This window comes from Meles meles, chromosome 2 (genome assembly GCF_922984935.1).
Source record: "Meles meles chromosome 2, mMelMel3.1 paternal haplotype, whole genome shotgun sequence".
Taxonomy (NCBI): Eukaryota; Metazoa; Chordata; class Mammalia; order Carnivora; family Mustelidae; genus Meles; species Meles meles.
Genome location: NC_060067.1, coordinates 191,775,302 through 191,792,320, shown reverse-complemented (window position 1 = coordinate 191,792,320; position 17,019 = coordinate 191,775,302). Strand labels below are relative to the sequence as shown.

Below are 17,019 nucleotides of genomic sequence, written 5' to 3'. Positions count from 1 at the left end.
ACTTCCTGCTTTGTGACAAGATTCCCATTAGTGGAAAACTAGTCTACTTGATGCAGTGTTTCCTGAGCTGGAATTGACCATCTTGACGATTTTAATTTTGATCCTAGGTCTTCTTGTGTGGTCGGCCATCCTTATCTTTAGGTATGATTGTTTTCCCCTCTTTTCGTTAAGATATGCCATCTTTCTTTTTAGTCTTCCCAGTGGCCCATTTCAAGGCCCTTAATCACATTATGGGAATAGAGTAGAAGAGAGAATTTGGAGAATTGAAATGGGAAGGAGAGGAAGCTGTGTGAGGTATCATGACCGATTTGAATGCAGAGACCATGGAGTGGCTGGACACTATCGGTGCACTTGGGTTGACGAGAAGAACGTCAGGAGAGGCAGGAAGGAACACCGGGTATAATTTCCTTTTCAATGCGCATTTATGGTTTTGCCTAGGACCTAAGCTTTTTTCTTGAGCCAAGTCAAGCAACTTCTATCTGTAGGAACTGAACCCAAGAATATAACATGTAGAGTATGTTGGATGTCATGAGAGACTTTCTCTCCTCATGGATGACAATAAGGTCCCGGAGAAGAGTCCTACTCCTCAGCCTCTCCCAGTGTCCCTCCATGTGTGTCCCCTGCCTGTCCCCCAGCCCTCATTCTCCGAGACAGGGTTCTTCTGGGCTATTTGGTAGGACTTTTCTAGCCTAAGACTACTCTACCACCTCGAGGGCGGGAGTGTTCCCCAGGTGACAGCAGAAAACTGGGGAGTCTTCAAACTGCTCCACGTGCCCTCAAATGGCTTCCGCATCTGGCTGACTTCTTACCCAAAGCTTTGTTTTCCAGTTCAGGCGAAGTGCAGTGCCTTTGAATATCAATGCGAGAACGGCCAGTGCATCTCGCACTCTCTGCGCTGCGACGGGAACCGAGACTGCCTGGACCACTCGGATGAGGACGGCTGCTCTGTGGCCTGGCTGCTGCGGTGTCCGTCGGGGGAGGTGAAGTGCCGGGGCAGCGGAGAGTGTGTGCCCATGGCATGGCTCTGTGACCGTGACTTTGACTGTGAAGACGGGACCGACGAGAAGGTAGGGCACCCTTCTCCAGAAAAACTGATTTCTCCTCACAACCGGAACACATGTCTTCCTGTAGAAAATCTGAGAAAACCCAAGAACAGAGAAGGCTCTCATCCCTCCTGCCCAGAGAGCCACTCATCACGACATCAGGGTGTCTGGAGTGAGAAGATCTCTTGTCGAAAGGCAGATGTTTAAGTGGTTTTTATTGTAGGTTTGCAAGTGTTGGGCCTTCATGGCTATGGTATAAATGTTCCCCCAGAGACCTGCACCAAAGCTCTGCCTCCCCATCACTGAGCAGCCACGACCCTGCCATGTTGTGGGAGGTGCAGTCTGGCTTGAATCCTGCTGCTTGCGTTTGACCCGAAGAAAGCACGTACTCCCTCATGTTCTATTTCCTCATCTGCCAAATGGGTAGGAGATAGGCCTCATGGCTCCTGGGGGGGTGAGAATGCCTGTAAAGGTTCAGGACTATTAGCAGAGGCACAGATGTCCCCTCCCTTCCTCTAGTATGTGCTACCCCAAGACAGTGTCCACATCAGGGGAGGTGCAAGGGAGGCCAGAATGTCATGGGCTAGGGGTGGTTTTGGAAATGGCAAAGGAATACTTCTTTTTTTTTTTTAAGATTTTATGTATTTATTTGAGAGTGAGAGCAGGAGAAAACGGAGAGGCAGAGGGAGAAGCAGACTCACCACTGAGTAGGGAACGTGAAGCAGGACTTGATCCCAGGACCCTGAGATCAGGATCTGAGCTGAAGGGAGATGCTTCACCAGCTGAGCCACCCAGGCGACCCCAAATGGCAAAGGAATTCTGAAGAAAATTTCTAGAGCACATTCTTATTCCTCGATTTCTTTCTTTCTTTTTTTTTTTTTTTTAAATTTTTGTCTATTTATTTGACAGAGAGAGATAGATCACAAATAGGCAGAGAGGCAGGCAGAGGCAGCAGGGGGTGGGGGGGAAGCAGGCTCCCTGCTGTGCAGGGAGCCTGATGCGGGGCTCAATCCCAAGACCCTGAGATCATGACCTGAGCTGAAGGCAGAGGCTTTAACCCACTGAGCCACCCAGGCGCCCTTATTCTTAGATTTCTTACATGAAGACACCCCGATTTGACAAAATAAGACCTTTCTTTTCTCTTCACAGCCAGGTTCGCTTTAACTAGACCTCTTCACTTAAATACCTGCTGAAAATGTTTTTCTGAGTCTTGGGGCTTCTCTGGCCTCCTTGCAAAAGTGACTCGAGCATTGTCTTATAAGCCAGGCTCGTTCTCCCTCCAAGAACCCCATCCTGGGCTCTGATTGCTGGTGTCGCTGACCGAGTCACTGTCCCCTCAGGACTGTGAACCCGAGAAGCTTCACTGTGGCTCTAGGCAGTGGTCCTGTGCCGGCGGAGACCAATGCGTGCCTGACGTGTGGCGCTGTGACGGGCAGAGAGATTGTGAGGACGGCAGCGACGAGGCTGGGTGTAAGTGTGGGGGCTCCCCGTGAGGGAGGGGGCTCCCAGGGACACTGACCGCTGGCTTCCTCTTGGCACGAGAAACCAGCTCAGCCAGCAGGTGCCACTGGCCCTGACAGGACGGGGGTGTCTTGATTGCACATCCTTGCCGTGGAAGGGATGTTCGGGGCGGCAGGGAGCAGACAATGTAACAGTAGAAAATCATCCTCTCGAGGCCGCCCCGAGAAGTGCCCGAGCTCTGAGTTCCAGTGCCGCTCCCTCGGCTGCCTCGACCTCCGCCTGCTGTGTGATGGGAAGGAGGACTGTGCGGACGGCTCCGATGAAGGTGGAATGTGCCTGTCATCAGCATGCAGCCGGGCACAGTGTTCCCACGCCTGCTACCGGTCTCCGCACGGGCCTGTGAGTTCATGCCGCTACTACTCGCCGGCAGCCGTAAACTGAGTCTAGTGACGGGGAAGCTCGTCAGTCGGTCCCTGACTGCTCGTGAAACCCTCAGTCCTACGTGGCTGAGCTGTCCTGACCTGTCCTCTCGGGTCCGCCGAGCCCCTCCTGGCTCCTGCTGAGTCCTGTCAGGTTCCTCCCCTGTGTCGTGTCTCCTAGAACTTGACCACGAGCCTCCAGAAACTCTGCTGTGTGAGCTCGGGGCGACACTTGGGACTAAGCCCGACATTTTTATGGACTTGTCTTCCATATGTGTGTTTGGAATGTGACCTGCCCTTAAATCGAGGACTGCCCATGTTCTGGTCTAACATTATTAGCTGGCTGAACATCGTGCCCTTGACTCTGATGGGCAAGTAGAAGAAAACAGTGTTCTGGTGTCTGATCATGGTAACCTCTCCATTGGCAGGCAGCCCGTTCAGTTCAGTCTCCATGCCTCTTACTGGTTCTTCTGGGATTCTAGGTGTCCTGGGCTGAACTTGGACCCCTACGTTAACTCAGGACCCACCGTGGTAGCGAGGGTGTGAGGTGCGCGGTGGCATTGATAAGACCGAGAGAATGACGATTCAAAGCAAAGTTGGTTTTCAGAACTTTTCATTTCGAGCTGCTGAAATCAAGTACACCGCCATGTGCTTTTAATAGCAAAGTCAGGCGTTTTCATCAGGGCTATGTGTCAGTGTCTTCAGGAAGTCTCAATGTTCTTGAAATCCCTTCAGGTATGTGCTTGTGAGCAAGGCTTCGAGCTGGGCAGCAGTGGCCGGGTCTGCAAGGATGTGGACGAGTGCCAGAAGCCGGGTGGTCAGCCTTGCAGTCAGACCTGCGTCAACACCCAGGGCTCCTACCGCTGCACCTGTCACCCTGGCTACTCCCTGGAGCCCGATGGCCACACCTGTAAAGCAGCAGGTAAGCCGGAACCCTGATGTCTCCTGAGCCCCGGGTCAGGATCTTCCAAGTCCTGATTCTCCCAGGAATACAAATGCAGACCTTCTTTCTCAAGTCTTAAATGCTCCTGCCTGCTTGTGTCTGACGAGCAAGCCTAGAACATTCTCCAGATCCCCTTTTTAAAAGCAGTATTTCAGATGGAATTAGATCTAGGAAGGTGTCTACAGATAAGCCTTCGTGGTGACAGAACCATGACTCGGGCCCCTCTCCCCACAGGTCAGCCTTACCTCAAGTTAGAATAAGTGTCAGAAGTCTTGACAAGCCCTTCTTTCCTGCCCACCTGTGCCTAAATACTTAGTTAGAAATGTCTTTTTTCCTAGTTTATGCTAATCATGCCTTATTCTAAATATCTTTAAATGGTGGGTATTAGCAGAAGCAGCACATCGAGGGGAGAACTACCGGGCTACCCCCAGCCCTGGCAGTGAGAAGGCAAAGGCTACTTTGCTCTCTGGTTCCTTAGCCAGGGCTGAGCTCAGCGCTCAGGCTCCATAAGGCCACACACTGAACGCAGTTCTTATCTGGCAGGTACCGAACCCATCCTGCTGGTGGCGATTCAGTTCAACCTCCTCCTCTATGGCTTGAGGAGCTTGAAGGAGGACATTCTGATGACTGTGGACAAGAACACGATGATCTTCTCTATTGACTATGACTTAGTGGGGCAGAAGGTCTTCTGGATGGATCCCGGTGCAGAAAGCATTAAGTGGATTAGTATGGACACAAAGAGGAAAGGGACCGTGGTGAAGGGTATGTCCCATGTGGGCTTCATCCTGCCCTTACGAATTATATATAACACGCAGAATGAAATGGTCGTTAACAGTCTAAGCATTGATTCAGTGAAATCTTCTCCACTAGAAGGGACCGAGGCCTGCTAGTGGACTAGAGATGGAAAGCTGCATTGTCGCCTCAGTAGACCATGCGAGTCAGCCAGTGGCCGCTATTTCTAATGGTCATCCTCCTCTGCAAATAGAAATTGCTCTGATGGAGACGCATACACCAGTTGTAGGATGACTTAACATGGTTTTCGAGTCTGATGCCTACGATCTGAAACCGAGTAAGAGCCGTGATTCAGCCTGGGTTCATGTGCGGCATGGTTTCCGCTCTCTCTTTAGGGATGAAGTCAGACTGTGTAGCGGTCGACTGGATTGGGAGGAACCTCTACTGGGTGGATGGGGCGGCAGGCCAGATTTCGGCCATTCAGCTGACTGCTGCGTGGAGAGGAAGATGTGAGCACACGATTGTCCTGGGTGATGACTTGGCTCAGCCACGGTCTTTGGCTTTAGATCCGCTAAATGGGTGAGTCCAGGGTTCAAAACGCCAGTCAAGTCGTTCAAGTGCATTATTCCTCTTTAGTTCTACTTTGGTGCTGTTCACTCAACACAGAAGGGCTAAAAAACCTATCTGACTTGACTTTAAATCTTATGGTGATGTGGGTCAACCATACCTATAGTAATCTTAAAAGCTTCTGATAAAAGTTCTTTGTTTCAGTGAAGTGAGATATGGGTGTTTGCACTTGGTCGCTCACTTAAACTTTCTTCTGTGAACATAATTCTCCCTTCAGAGCTATATTTTTTTTATGGCTCTAAGTGGCAGCAGGAAAAAGAATGGAATTAGGGATAGTGTTTATTTTTTTTTAAGATTTATTTATTTATTTGCAAGAGGGAGAGAGAGAGAAAGGGCAAGCGGGGGAAGGGCAGAGAGAGAACCCTCAAGCAGGCTCCCCACGGAGTGCAGAGCCCGACATGGGGCTCGATCCCAGGACCCGCTGATCGTGACCTGAGCTGAGATCAAGAGTCAGGTGCCTAACCAAATGAGCCACCCAGGCCCCAAGAATAGTGTTTAATTTATATTAATGGGCTTGGTAGTAGTAGGGAAAATAATTGTGTGTGAGGGTGAATCAAGGTTCTTCCATCCAGAGTCCTTTCTCTCTGGAAAAGTTCAGAAACTTGGAAACAACATTTCCTAACTGTCAGAGCCCAATACACACAGCCACGTGTGTATTGAATGTAAGAGCAAGATGGAGCAAAACTTAGGACAGAACGGTGATCTGGGCTGGGTACCCTCTATCTGCTTTCTCCCCTTTAAAATACCTTGAAACAGGAATCTGTTACCATATGGTCCTCAGGAAACTGGCAATAGTTACTGAGGCATCTATTGGCCTTGACTGTGACCAATGAAGTCCGAGGTACACCTCTTCCTATAGAATCAGCCTGCTCTCCAGCCCAGGAGAAAAGGGCATGTTCCCTATTTTCCAGGTCCAGGAACTACTGTGTTCCTTGGCTGTTTGTAACCGTCGTGATATTTTATCCCCACGTGATGATGAATGTATGCCCTAAGATTTCCAGGGAAACTCTCTTTCACTTCACAATTTCATTTATGGCATAGACCAATTTTGAGGAAAAAATAATTGGGCTAGAAATCAGCGTTTCAAGGAGTGAATCAATATTGTCTGTGAAGTAATACTTTACGGCTGACTTTTGTCCACACAGGTTAATGTACTGGTCTGAAATCGGAGGAGAACCTCAGATAGAACAAGCGGGGATGGACGGTAGCGGCAGGAAAGTCCTCATCAGTCAAGGTCTTGGCTGGCCAACCAGCATAGCTCTCGACCGGTTGAGCTGGAAGATATTCTGGTCTGATGACAAATTCCACTGTATTGGCTCCGCTAATCTGGATGGTACTGGTGTTAGCGTAAGTACTCCTTGGTCTCAGGCTGTGTGAGATGTCTTAAGCTTTGTATAAAACTCCTCCCAGAGACCTTAACATCCCCATTTTAGATGTTGCAGCTAACACAAATCACGAGCCCCTTTTCGGTCGCTGTGTTTGAAGATGAAGTCTTCTGGTCTGAGATGAAGACGAGGACAGTACAGCGCGTGAAGAAGACAACAGGCAAGAACAGGGCTGTTCTCATCAAGCGTTTCCAACAGCCTCATGGACTCAAGGTCTCCAGTGTACTCTTCAGAAATATTCCCCTAGGGCCACCCTTAAGTGTCAGCCCTTAAGCGTTGCCTTCGGCTCAGGTCATGATCCCAGGGTGTTGGGATCGAGCCCCGCATCTGACTCCCTGCTTGGCGGGAAGCCTGCTTCTCCCTCTCCCACTCCCCCTGCTTGTGTTCCCTCTCTCGCTGTGTCTTTCTCTGTCAAATACATAAATAAAATCTTTTTTAAAAAAAATCCCCCTGATTCTCCCTGAAAAGGCTACCTGTATGACCTTCCCAAGTACAGACTGTAGTGACCTCCTTCTATCGTGATTAAAAAGCAAGGTTTATTCGCTTGCTGTTTGTGAGGATTCAATAAGGCCTGGTGACATCCAGCTACTCTCTTGTAGATAATGCACGAAGTACTCCAGCCCAAGGCTCCTAATCCCTGTCTGGACGCCCGCTGTTCTCACTTGTGCCTTCTGAGCCCGCGATCCAAGGCAAGCTGTCGTTGCCCAGTTGGCCTCCTGCTCACAGACGATGGCATCACCTGCGTTCCGCTCGAGGATTTTGCATTTCTCTTCCTTGCGCTGCCCACAGCTATCATGCAGGTACTGGTCCGCAGCCTCACTCACATGTCTGTGCCTGGGCTGCGGTCTGTTTCAGACTGACTAATTCGAATTCTCCAGGCAACAGTTGTAATAGTAGGGGTCCTGGTCCTTGGAATACTCTTTTTAAAATTTTTTTTTATTTTTTAAGTAATCTCTACAGCCAATGTGGCTCTCAAACTCATGACCCCAAGATCAAGAGTCGCATGTTCTAGTGACCAAGCCAGCCAGCCCCACTCCCCCTTGGAATATTCTGTACCTACAACTTAAATTTTAGTATTCACTGTGTCCTGGGAGCTATCACGAGCAAAAATGAAGTGGCTTTGAAATGCGGAGCACTCCTTGAGAACTAGTTCGCCAGCACATGGGGTAGGGATCTGAGAGTGTGGTGCGTCTGGCGTAGTTGTCCATCCATCATCTTGCTGATGATATAGAGTAATTCTAGTCCCAGCAGCTCAGCTGGGTTTTAGCCTGGTGAGGGGGAAGTACAAGTTTTAAGGGAACTTTTCTTAAGTCCTAGGAGACACCAACAAACAAGTAATTTCTAATAACTTCTACTATGTAGAGAATTTACAACTTGGGCACTTTAAAATGACAAATGTTGGGATGGAGGGTTGACTTCAGTTTCAGTAAGATATCAATAGTAGAGTCTCATTTAAAGGGGAGGGCCTTTCATATACAAATGTATCCAAGCAACACATTGTACACCTTCGAAAAACTTAGTTAACTAGACAAACCTGGTAAACTTGGACAAATGTTGTATGTCAATTATAGCTCAAACATTTACAAAATAAAGGGGAGGGCATTTAACTAAGGGGTCGATCTTTTAAGTGCTTAAAGCTCCAAGAAGGGAGAGAAATAATGGCTATCTATCTGTTTTCAGATGATAAGCTCAGATTTCCCTTTATTCTAAATATTGTGACGTTGTTGCAAAATCAAGATGAAGAATTGCACTAGGTTCAGCCGGTGCCATCCACATAATCTTTTTCCCGTAGATTTATCTGAAAAATCTAGAAGCTTTGCTAGGACAACCAACTTTACCAGAACATCGGCTACTTCCCTTTACCAGTGTGGACCACCTTGCGTCCCTGGACTACATAGTCCAGGACAAGGCTCTCTACCTTTCAGAGTTGGAGAATGGTGATATCAGGCTACTGAGGCTCAAAGAATCTGGAAAACTCTCTTGGAGGAAAATCCTAACTGTGGAGGGAACAGTGACCGCCCTTGCCGTGGACTGGTTGAGTGGAAACATATATTGGATTGACAGTGAGAATCCTCACATCAATGTGGCTTCCTCAAAAGGCCAGTATCCCACTGTCCTGGTCAGTGAAAATCTCTACCGGCCAGCCTCCGTTGTGCTCCACCCGCCCTCTGCAGTCATGTGCTTTGTGGACCTGGGTGCCCAGGACAATGGCAGGCGCGGGTCCAGCATTGAATGTGCCTCCATGGACGGCCGCGGGAGGAAGGTGCTGTGGCAGAAATCCCAGGTCCCTGAGGGCCTGACCTTGTCGGATTCGGGAAGCCGAGTTTACTGGGCTGATACTGGTAAGCAATTATAACACACCCTAACACCCTGAAGGACGTCGGCCAGAGAGAAAGAGTGACGTTCTGCTTTCTGCTCTTCAGCCATGACTCCAAACAGTTTTAGGCCTGAGTTTACATATTCTGCACCACCTTCCAGACAGACCCCATTCTGAGTCGGATGTAATAGCCCACGGAGTCACGCAGTTGTCCCTTTGTGAAGGCATAAAATCGAGAACTTAACCGAAGTGCGTGAGCCAATCTTTGGTGTATCACTGTTAGAGTAGAGTGAATGAAGAACCGTCCTTCAGAAAATGCAGCGTAAACAGTGTCCACCTGGTGGGGAGTCAAGACAAGACGCAAAGAGCTGCAGGACAGAGTAGAGCTGGACGGGCTAAGTGAGATTAACTGAACCTTTCTCTGCAGGGCGAGGCCTCATAGAGAGTATTCAACAAGATGGCTCTGGGTACAGAGTAGACCGCAGAGGCATTGAGGGCCTTACCCTCTTTACCATTGGCCAAGGAATGATGTTCTGGATGACAACTGACGATGGTATGTCTTAGTCCATGTCTGATTGTCTTTGTGATCTGAATTTACTCCTGGGTCTCTAAAGCAAATCTGCTAATGTCTCGCACTGATCTTTGGCAAGGTCTTTCTTCTGGAAGGTCTAATGAAGCAACTTCCCTAATCTAACATGGATGTGTAACAGGGATTCTATGACTTGGGGAAGCTTTGACTTATTTGGTCATTCTTTGTATGTGAAGATGCTTAATCCTGTTCTGCCTGACATTGTTGGCTTTGATCTGAGGCTCTCTGCTTTAGAGGGCCTTCTGATATAGCACAGAGAGAACTGGGCCAGGAATCGGAACCGGGTGGGATAACTGCTCAGTCAGTTAGTAGCTAGAATACCTTGCCTATAAAATGAGTACATGTCTCACTTGACTCATACACAGGAAAGTACGAGGTGAACTATGGAATATTCTGTCCTTGCAGGGTATTACTGGTATTTAAAGAGGTTTTTCCTAAACAACAGGGTTCTAGTATGTTGTTTCTGGCTAGAGTCTAGATTTGGTTAAACTGGAAAACTCTATTTAAAATCTATCTCTTTAGTATTTCCAAACGCTGGTCCATTAACCAGTTGGGCTGGCCACGTCACAATTGCAAAAACAGGCTGGGTAGATCCTACCCCCCAGAGGTGCTAATTTATTAGCTATGTGGTGAGACCTTTGCTCTCTGTTTTGAGATCCACTGGTGACACTTATTGCAGACAGCCATTTTCAGGTATGTTCTAGAACAGTGTTTAACATCATTACCCAGGTGCGCCTGGGTGGCTCAGTGGGTTAAGCCGCTGCCTTCAGCTCAGGTCATGATCTCAGGGTCCTGGGATCGAGTCCTGCATGGGGCTCTCTGCTCAGCGGGGAGCCTGCTTCCCTCTCTCTCTCTCTCTCTGCCTGCCTCTCTGCCTACTTGTGATCTCTCTCTCTCTGTCAAATAAATAAATAAATAATAAAATCTTTAAAATCATTACCCATCATTTGCATGGACTACATTTAAGTGTCTCATATCCTAATTATCTATCTTTATATTTCTGGGCATATATGAATGCTCAACATAACTTACACTTGATTTTATTTTGGAGGAAAGCATAGAACTATTTTTATTTGTCTTGAAATTTCTTCCCAGAAAAAAATTTAGAAAAACACATGTCTCTTCTTTAAAACTCTTGTTATTCAACTGGAGTTTATGCAGATGGGTGATGGTTTTCACAGTGAGCAATTTTCTTTGCACAAGAAGTTGTCTTAAAATTTGCTTTTCTTAATGATTGTTCACTGGCTTTTGTTTCAGCACAAATCACTAAAGTTTGGTACGGCAAGGCAGAACTTTCAGAAGACCAGTGGTTCCAAATAGACCAGAAGATTGTGGATTTAAAAGTTTACAGTAAACTTAGTCAACAGGGTAAGCAACTTTGCAGGATGAGAACACAGAAGCCTGCTGGATTTCCCTTTGAAGGGGATCCTCTGCCCTGCAGTATCTCCTTGAAATGGCTTTGTGTTTCCCACTAAGTTACTTCTCTGGCAAGTTCTTAAAGATCTGCATAGCTCTCTTGTCTTCATGCAGTTATATATAGTATAGTTCTGGTATAAAACTAGTCCCGTTACTTTTCCAGGAGACAAAATAGTGGTATATATATTGGGCTGGAGTTTGGTATGATTTTGTGTTCTCTTGTAGGTGGAATTACAACTGTGGTATAATTGAAATTATCTTTTAGCTCTGCGCTAGAACTCATCTTTATTCTACTTATTGTCATGTGGATCTGCTTGTGATGTCGACTCATCCTTGAAAGTCCAACTTGGGGGTGCTCAGATGCTTTTCTCCAGTGTTTGAGTGGAGTGATGATGGGCTTAGTTAAAGTAGTCATAGATACAGTCTTTTCCTAGGCGAGAGGAACACCAACAATGTGAGCTCAAATGGTTCACCACACCTACCACTACCGGGGATGTGGACTACATTGGTCTTAAGCGAACGCTACTCCGTTGCTTTGTTCTGGAAAGCTAAACTCTGTAAACTAATGTTAGTCAAGCTTAAACTTCTGAAGTCTTGGCTTTGCAGAGAGAACCTTCTTAGAATTTTCCAGTGTGATTCACCGTGAAGAATCACTGATCACTTGGCACCTGGTTGGCCAAGCGGAGTTAAACTGAAGAGCCGGCCACTCTGGAAAAAACACCTGGGTCCTATAACTCTGATAGCATATTTGTAGAACGTTGGTAGAAGACCCTTATGAAACCATCTAAATCAAAGTGATTTATTTGGGGGGGGGGGGTCCACAGGTAGTAACAGCTGCTCCAAAGACAACGGAGGGTGCAGCCATATGTGTCTACCAAACCCTGAAGGAGCGACTTGTAAATGCCCCAGTGGGCACTACTTGGCTAACGAAAGCAAATGTGTTGAAGCTGTCCCGTGCTCTGAGCCGTCCCGGGCCTGTGAGGATGGTCGGGAGTGCATTTCCACGGAGCAGGTTTGTGATGGTCATGCTGACTGTCTGGATGGATCTGACGAGATGCGCTGTGAGTAATTCCTATCTAGGACCCCACTGTTCATCACCATACATGACATACTTTGGATATTTAATAAAATAATCCTTAATATGTCAACCTAATTCTTAATATCTAATTCTATAGTATCCCTGAAGGTTTTATCCTCTCAATCACTGCCTTTTATCACTGGCACTTTTAAACTGAACAACGTAAAACTTCTAACTATGGGCAGTTGGACATAGATTATATGGACGCCTTCTGGAAAGTTTCAGTATGGGCGATGTGATAGCTCTGTAGGGCTCAACAGTTTGTACGCTGTCTGAAAGAACACTGTTTAACTACATCTGATTCTGTCCATTTAAATGGATCACATTGAAAGCATGGTCCAGGAGGAGGAGGCGGGGTAAATGATTTAACCTTAGTTTGGGTCCCCCCTTTTAATGTGGAAGTAGCCCTTTCTGCCTCAAAGCGTTACGGGATACAAGAGCGTGTGACTAAAGCTGCCATATGAGGACATACCATTGTCAGGTTACTTCTTAAACTCTAGCTAGTAGATGGTCGTTACAGAAATCTTACTGCCAAATACGACCTTCACGGTGTTGTCATGTCCGGTCAGCTGAGCGACTGTGGTAGCTAATTCCGTGGTGGCCACTACGCTCAAATTCTACAGCGCTCCAGTGGTAGCCAAGTCATGGGGGCTGTAGAGCTGAAGCAACAGTGGGCTCAGCACTGAAACTTGTCCTAACTAGTAAAAGAACAAACTGGAAAAGGAATCTTAGAGTGAAGAGTTCTTACTGACCTCGCAATTTCAATCTTAAAAAGGAAAGTTAATAGATTTTGAATCCCAGAGTTGATTCTATGGTCTCACGAATGAGGGAGGTCTTCTCAAAAACCTCACGTTACAGCGACTCTAGGAGGCAGATCAGTGAGCAAGAAATGGATTGTCTTCCTCATCTGGTTTGAGAACTAAACCAGAAGCCTAACGTACCCTCACTTGCTCTCTCACCCTGATGACCAGAAATTGGATCCACTCCTCAACAAGTATCTCATGCTGATTTGTACACAGAACGATGCTTGCGCCAACAGTGATGGAGGATAAGGTGAAATACCTTACAGGCAAACCTGACTTTCAGATTGGTGGTTAGAAATACCCTGTTGCCTACTCCCTTCTGCCCACTACTGCCTCCAAATCTGGTCAAAGATTTGCAGCTTGTAGATCTTGTAAAACCAACAGTTTACTTGGACCAAAAAAAAAAAAAAAAAATCATATTTGCAGATAAACATATATCTTAAAAATCTTTCTAGATATTACCACTTAGATCTAGCATACTATTCTTCATAGAATAAAACCTTTTTGTAATTGAGGGAATCTGCCTTGGCTAAAACTGGGCATACCATCTTTTAAAAATAGATTGGTATGATATACTGGTCCTGGAACCAAACAGTTTAAGTGCCTTAGGATATGCAGTTTTTTGTATGTTTTTAATTGTTTTTTGGTTGGCCAAAAGGTAATGGTAATGACTTGGTGATTTCACAGATTCAAACTTATCTGGTTAAGTCTTCTAGAATTCTTGTTCTTCTGAAATCCTTTCTGACAAATATGTGTATATACCCACACTCACACCTGTTTTTGTAGGTACGTATCCAGATAAAACCCATTCAACAACAACATCTAAAAATGCAGAGGCTGGAAAAAGGTTGACTCCAGAAGCTTCCCTACCTTTCCAAGCTCCCAAGTCCACCAAGGCTAGATATCCGGGTCCAGAGGGGATGAGTTATCCTGTCAGAAAAACACTAAATCCGCCAGTTTCTGCTAGAGAAAGAAAGAACTCAGAAACCAAGGAAGAAGGCAAACTTGTCCAGCCCAAGGACTTACAGAGAACGAAACATCTGCCCTGTAGCCCAGATTTCTGTAGTGGGAGGGGAATCTGTACAATGGTAGGCCCGCTGAGAAAGTGCCGCTGTCCGATGGAGTATGGTGGAGAGTTCTGTGAAGAGCCAGCACGTGGACCTTCCCCTGGCTACATCGCCCTCAGTTTAACCATCGTCTTAGCAGTCGCGCTAGTCGCTCTGGGAGCATTTGTCTGTTCCAGAAGAGAACACAAATTCAAAAGGTGAGCAGCTCTCAAATGTCCTCATGGGAGAGTTCATTCCAAAGAAGGCTTATAGGATTCATTGGGTTAGAGGTATGGCTCTTTCCCTAAGAACTTGTCCTCTGAGGAAGGATCTCAGGGATGAGGCAGCCCTCACTTGTTAGATGACCTGGAGAGACAACAGAGGTCACCTCTTTGGGACCTGAGGCAAATGATATTGTAAGGGGTAGGAGGCATTCATGCAGCTAGGATCTGCCTCAGACCCAGAGGCACAATCTCAGGGACGAAGTGATGAGGTTCTTCGCCAACAAGGCCGAGTTCATGCCAATACCTGGAGAAAAAAGGCAGGGATGGGTTAGTTCGCTGGGGCTGCTATAACAAATATCACGAACTGAAGATACTGATTAGGTCACATGTGCTGGCTAGGGTCCACTTATATGCTGGGAAGGGACATCAAGCAGCCTATATATCAAGAAATACAGAGATAAGGAAGTCTGAAAAGTTATGTCTCTGTCTAGCACTCACAGACTGAAGAAAAGCCCAGGAGAGAGAAATGGTGTATCTTTGCCCAAGTGAACCCTGGTTAACAGATTACTAATGTTAAGACTGACTGAAATGCTACCCGTGGGGTTTTGATGGTCACCACAGGTCTTTCTACCACATTAATCTGCTTTCTTAGCTCACCTGCCTACAATATCCACTAGCCACTAACTTGTCCTTGGATTCTGTTCTCCTTGACCCCAGTTAGTAGAGTCCCCCAACTGAGAAGCTGTATTCTTTTGGAAGTTAAGTGAATGTCTGTTAACAAATCATAATTGACTCAAGTATCACCCATTCTGGGTCATTTGATTGATTCAAAAGACAAAACAGAACACAGTACCCATAACAGTAGCCTTTGATAGGGGATGAGTCGGCCCTTTCCAACCATTGACCCATCCCAGCTTCAACCTCAAGGAACAACTCTTTTGACTCTGGTTTTTTATTCTATTTTTATTTTATTTTATTTTTTTATTTTTTATTCTTAGAAATAGTGCAGCAGCATCAAGAAATTCGACCCGCTATAAAGAAAATGGCCAAGAAGAGGAGAACCTAATGAACAGTGAGACTTTTGTCAACGAGGCCTACGATGAGCAGGTATGCCTGGGAAGTATCTTTGAGGAGAACAGATTGTGAGATATAGCTAAAGAATGCCCCTTCTGAAAAATCCGAGCTGGGTGAGAGTAGGCAGTGTTAACTTACAGCGCTTTTCGTGATTTTTGAATGATGCTATTATGTGTATCCAACGAGTGTTCAGTAACTTGTTTATCTGTAGACTCTGTTCAATCTCTAGTTCAAACCAAAGTGAAATGCACATGAAATAGCAATCAAGACATTCAGCTTTTGGTGAACTTCCACCAGGGGCTCAGTCCTATGGTGGGGTGGGATGTTATTAGGGCTAGTTGGAGTTACCCCTAAAATTATGTCCCTCTCTGCAATCTCTCCTAACCTCTCAGTCACTCAACCACCTCTGTGTTTTGCTTGGTTTTAACATAGCGTGTATCCATGGGTGCCTATATCAGTCAGTGGAGCATGCGACTCCTGATCTCGGAGTCATAAGTTCAAGGCCCACATTGGGCATAGAGCTTACTTTAAAGAAAAAAAAAACAATAAATAAAAATTAAAAAAAATATATATGTGTATATATATTAAGGGGCACCAGGCTGTCTCAGTCAGTGGAGCATGGGACTCTTGATCTAGAGTCTGTGAGTTTGAGCCCCAAGTTGGGTGTAGAGATTACTTAAAAATAAAATCTTTAAAAACAAAACAAAACAAGAAAAAACTATCATAGTGTGTATTCTCTAACTTCAGGTCTCTTTTCCTACAGGAACTGTTAACTTTACAAAGTGACTAACCTGCTGAAAAAGGAGCTGAAACATCTCAGTAAAAATTGTTTAGACACTGCACTGTGTACTGTTTTAAGGTCTGTAAGTAACGTACTGTAACTATGTGTGAAAATGGTAACTTATTAATATAACTGCTTTTTAAATTGGAGGATTGGTTTTGTTGTCAGAGGTTGGAGGACTGCAGAGTCACAGGCGGGGTTGGATTTCTGCACAAGCTCCATGTGATTTAGGTGAGGGTTCATCTGCGGAGACTGTCTGATCCCAGCGGGACTGGCCCAGTGCTGGTCAGAGGTTCTGGATTTGAATCTTGGTCCCATCACTAACTTTGACTGGTACTTAATTGCTCTGAACTGGCTTTTTCATCTTATAGAAGGGAATGATCTCTTTTAAATCTTTACCTCTCAGGTAAAGGTCAAGTTTCTGCAGTGTAGCAAGTATTCAAGTATTAGTTCTTTAAGTTCTTTATCATTCCCTCTCAGATGTTTTACTACAAGGTTGGTACTCGCTTTTGTTGAAAATTTATAAAAAAAATTTTTTTAATGCTCTCATTTGATTCTAAAACTAAGTACAGTGGACCCTTGAACAACACAGGTTTTAACTGCATGGGCCCACTTACGTGCAGGTGGTTTCCATCAGTACGTATATTATGAATGCATTTTCTCATGATTTTCTTAGTAATATTTTCTTTTCTCTAGCTTATTAGAATACAGTATATAATACATATAATATACAAAATATGTGTTAACCGACTGTTATGGGTAAGGCTTCTGGTCAACAGTAAGCTGTTAAGTTTTGGGGGAGTCAAGGCGTGTGTGGTTTTTCTACCACAGTGGGTGGGTGTCCCAACCCCTGTCTGCCCCAGGATCAGCTGTGCAGGTGGATTTACTTTACGGATGTAGAAACTCGGACAGTGATTTGTCTAAGGCTTGAAGTAAAGTAGGTAGACACGGGGGGCCTCAACATAGCGTTACCGGTGTGGCCTGGGGCTCATCTTAAGGAGCTCTAGCCTGCTGGGGAAACTCACAGATGCTACTTAGATCCCGGACTCCCTTTGGCCCTCCAGATGGTATCTTCCTTTAC

The 17,019-nt window shown here is 46.0% G+C and overlaps 1 protein-coding gene across 8 annotated transcripts in view; it reads left to right on the top strand.

Annotated features, from left to right (window-relative positions):
• LOC123937344 (prolow-density lipoprotein receptor-related protein 1-like) overlaps positions 1 to 15,997 on the top strand; it is a 40,551-nt gene extending 24,554 nt beyond the window's left edge. For 4 of the 8 annotated variants that reach the window (XM_045998123.1, XM_045998122.1, XM_045998126.1 and 1 more), the window contains 16 exons: positions 829 to 1,067; positions 2,384 to 2,513; positions 2,719 to 2,903; positions 3,659 to 3,845; positions 4,410 to 4,628; positions 4,994 to 5,177; positions 6,371 to 6,572; positions 6,659 to 6,823; positions 7,210 to 7,410; positions 8,403 to 8,952; positions 9,355 to 9,480; positions 10,774 to 10,884; positions 11,757 to 11,993; positions 13,600 to 14,077; positions 15,082 to 15,190; positions 15,921 to 15,997. In XM_045998123.1, coding sequence (XP_045854079.1) covers positions 829 to 1,067; positions 2,384 to 2,513; positions 2,719 to 2,903; positions 3,659 to 3,845; positions 4,410 to 4,628; positions 4,994 to 5,177; positions 6,371 to 6,572; positions 6,659 to 6,823; positions 7,210 to 7,410; positions 8,403 to 8,952; positions 9,355 to 9,480; positions 10,774 to 10,884; positions 11,757 to 11,993; positions 13,600 to 14,077; positions 15,082 to 15,190; positions 15,921 to 15,947 — 3,350 coding nt within the window. In that variant the 3' untranslated portion in view covers positions 15,948 to 15,997. Of the gene's footprint in view, positions 1 to 828; positions 1,068 to 2,383; positions 2,514 to 2,718; positions 2,904 to 3,658; positions 3,846 to 4,409; positions 4,629 to 4,993; positions 5,178 to 6,370; positions 6,573 to 6,658; positions 6,824 to 7,209; positions 7,411 to 8,402; positions 8,953 to 9,354; positions 9,481 to 10,773; positions 10,885 to 11,756; positions 11,994 to 12,868; positions 13,064 to 13,599; positions 14,078 to 15,081; positions 15,191 to 15,920 lie in introns of those variants that run through there. The other 4 variants (XR_006817459.1, XM_045998128.1, XM_045998127.1 and 1 more) reach the window with 4 other exon arrangements.
• The last annotated feature ends 1,022 nt before the right edge of the window (positions 15,998 to 17,019 follow it).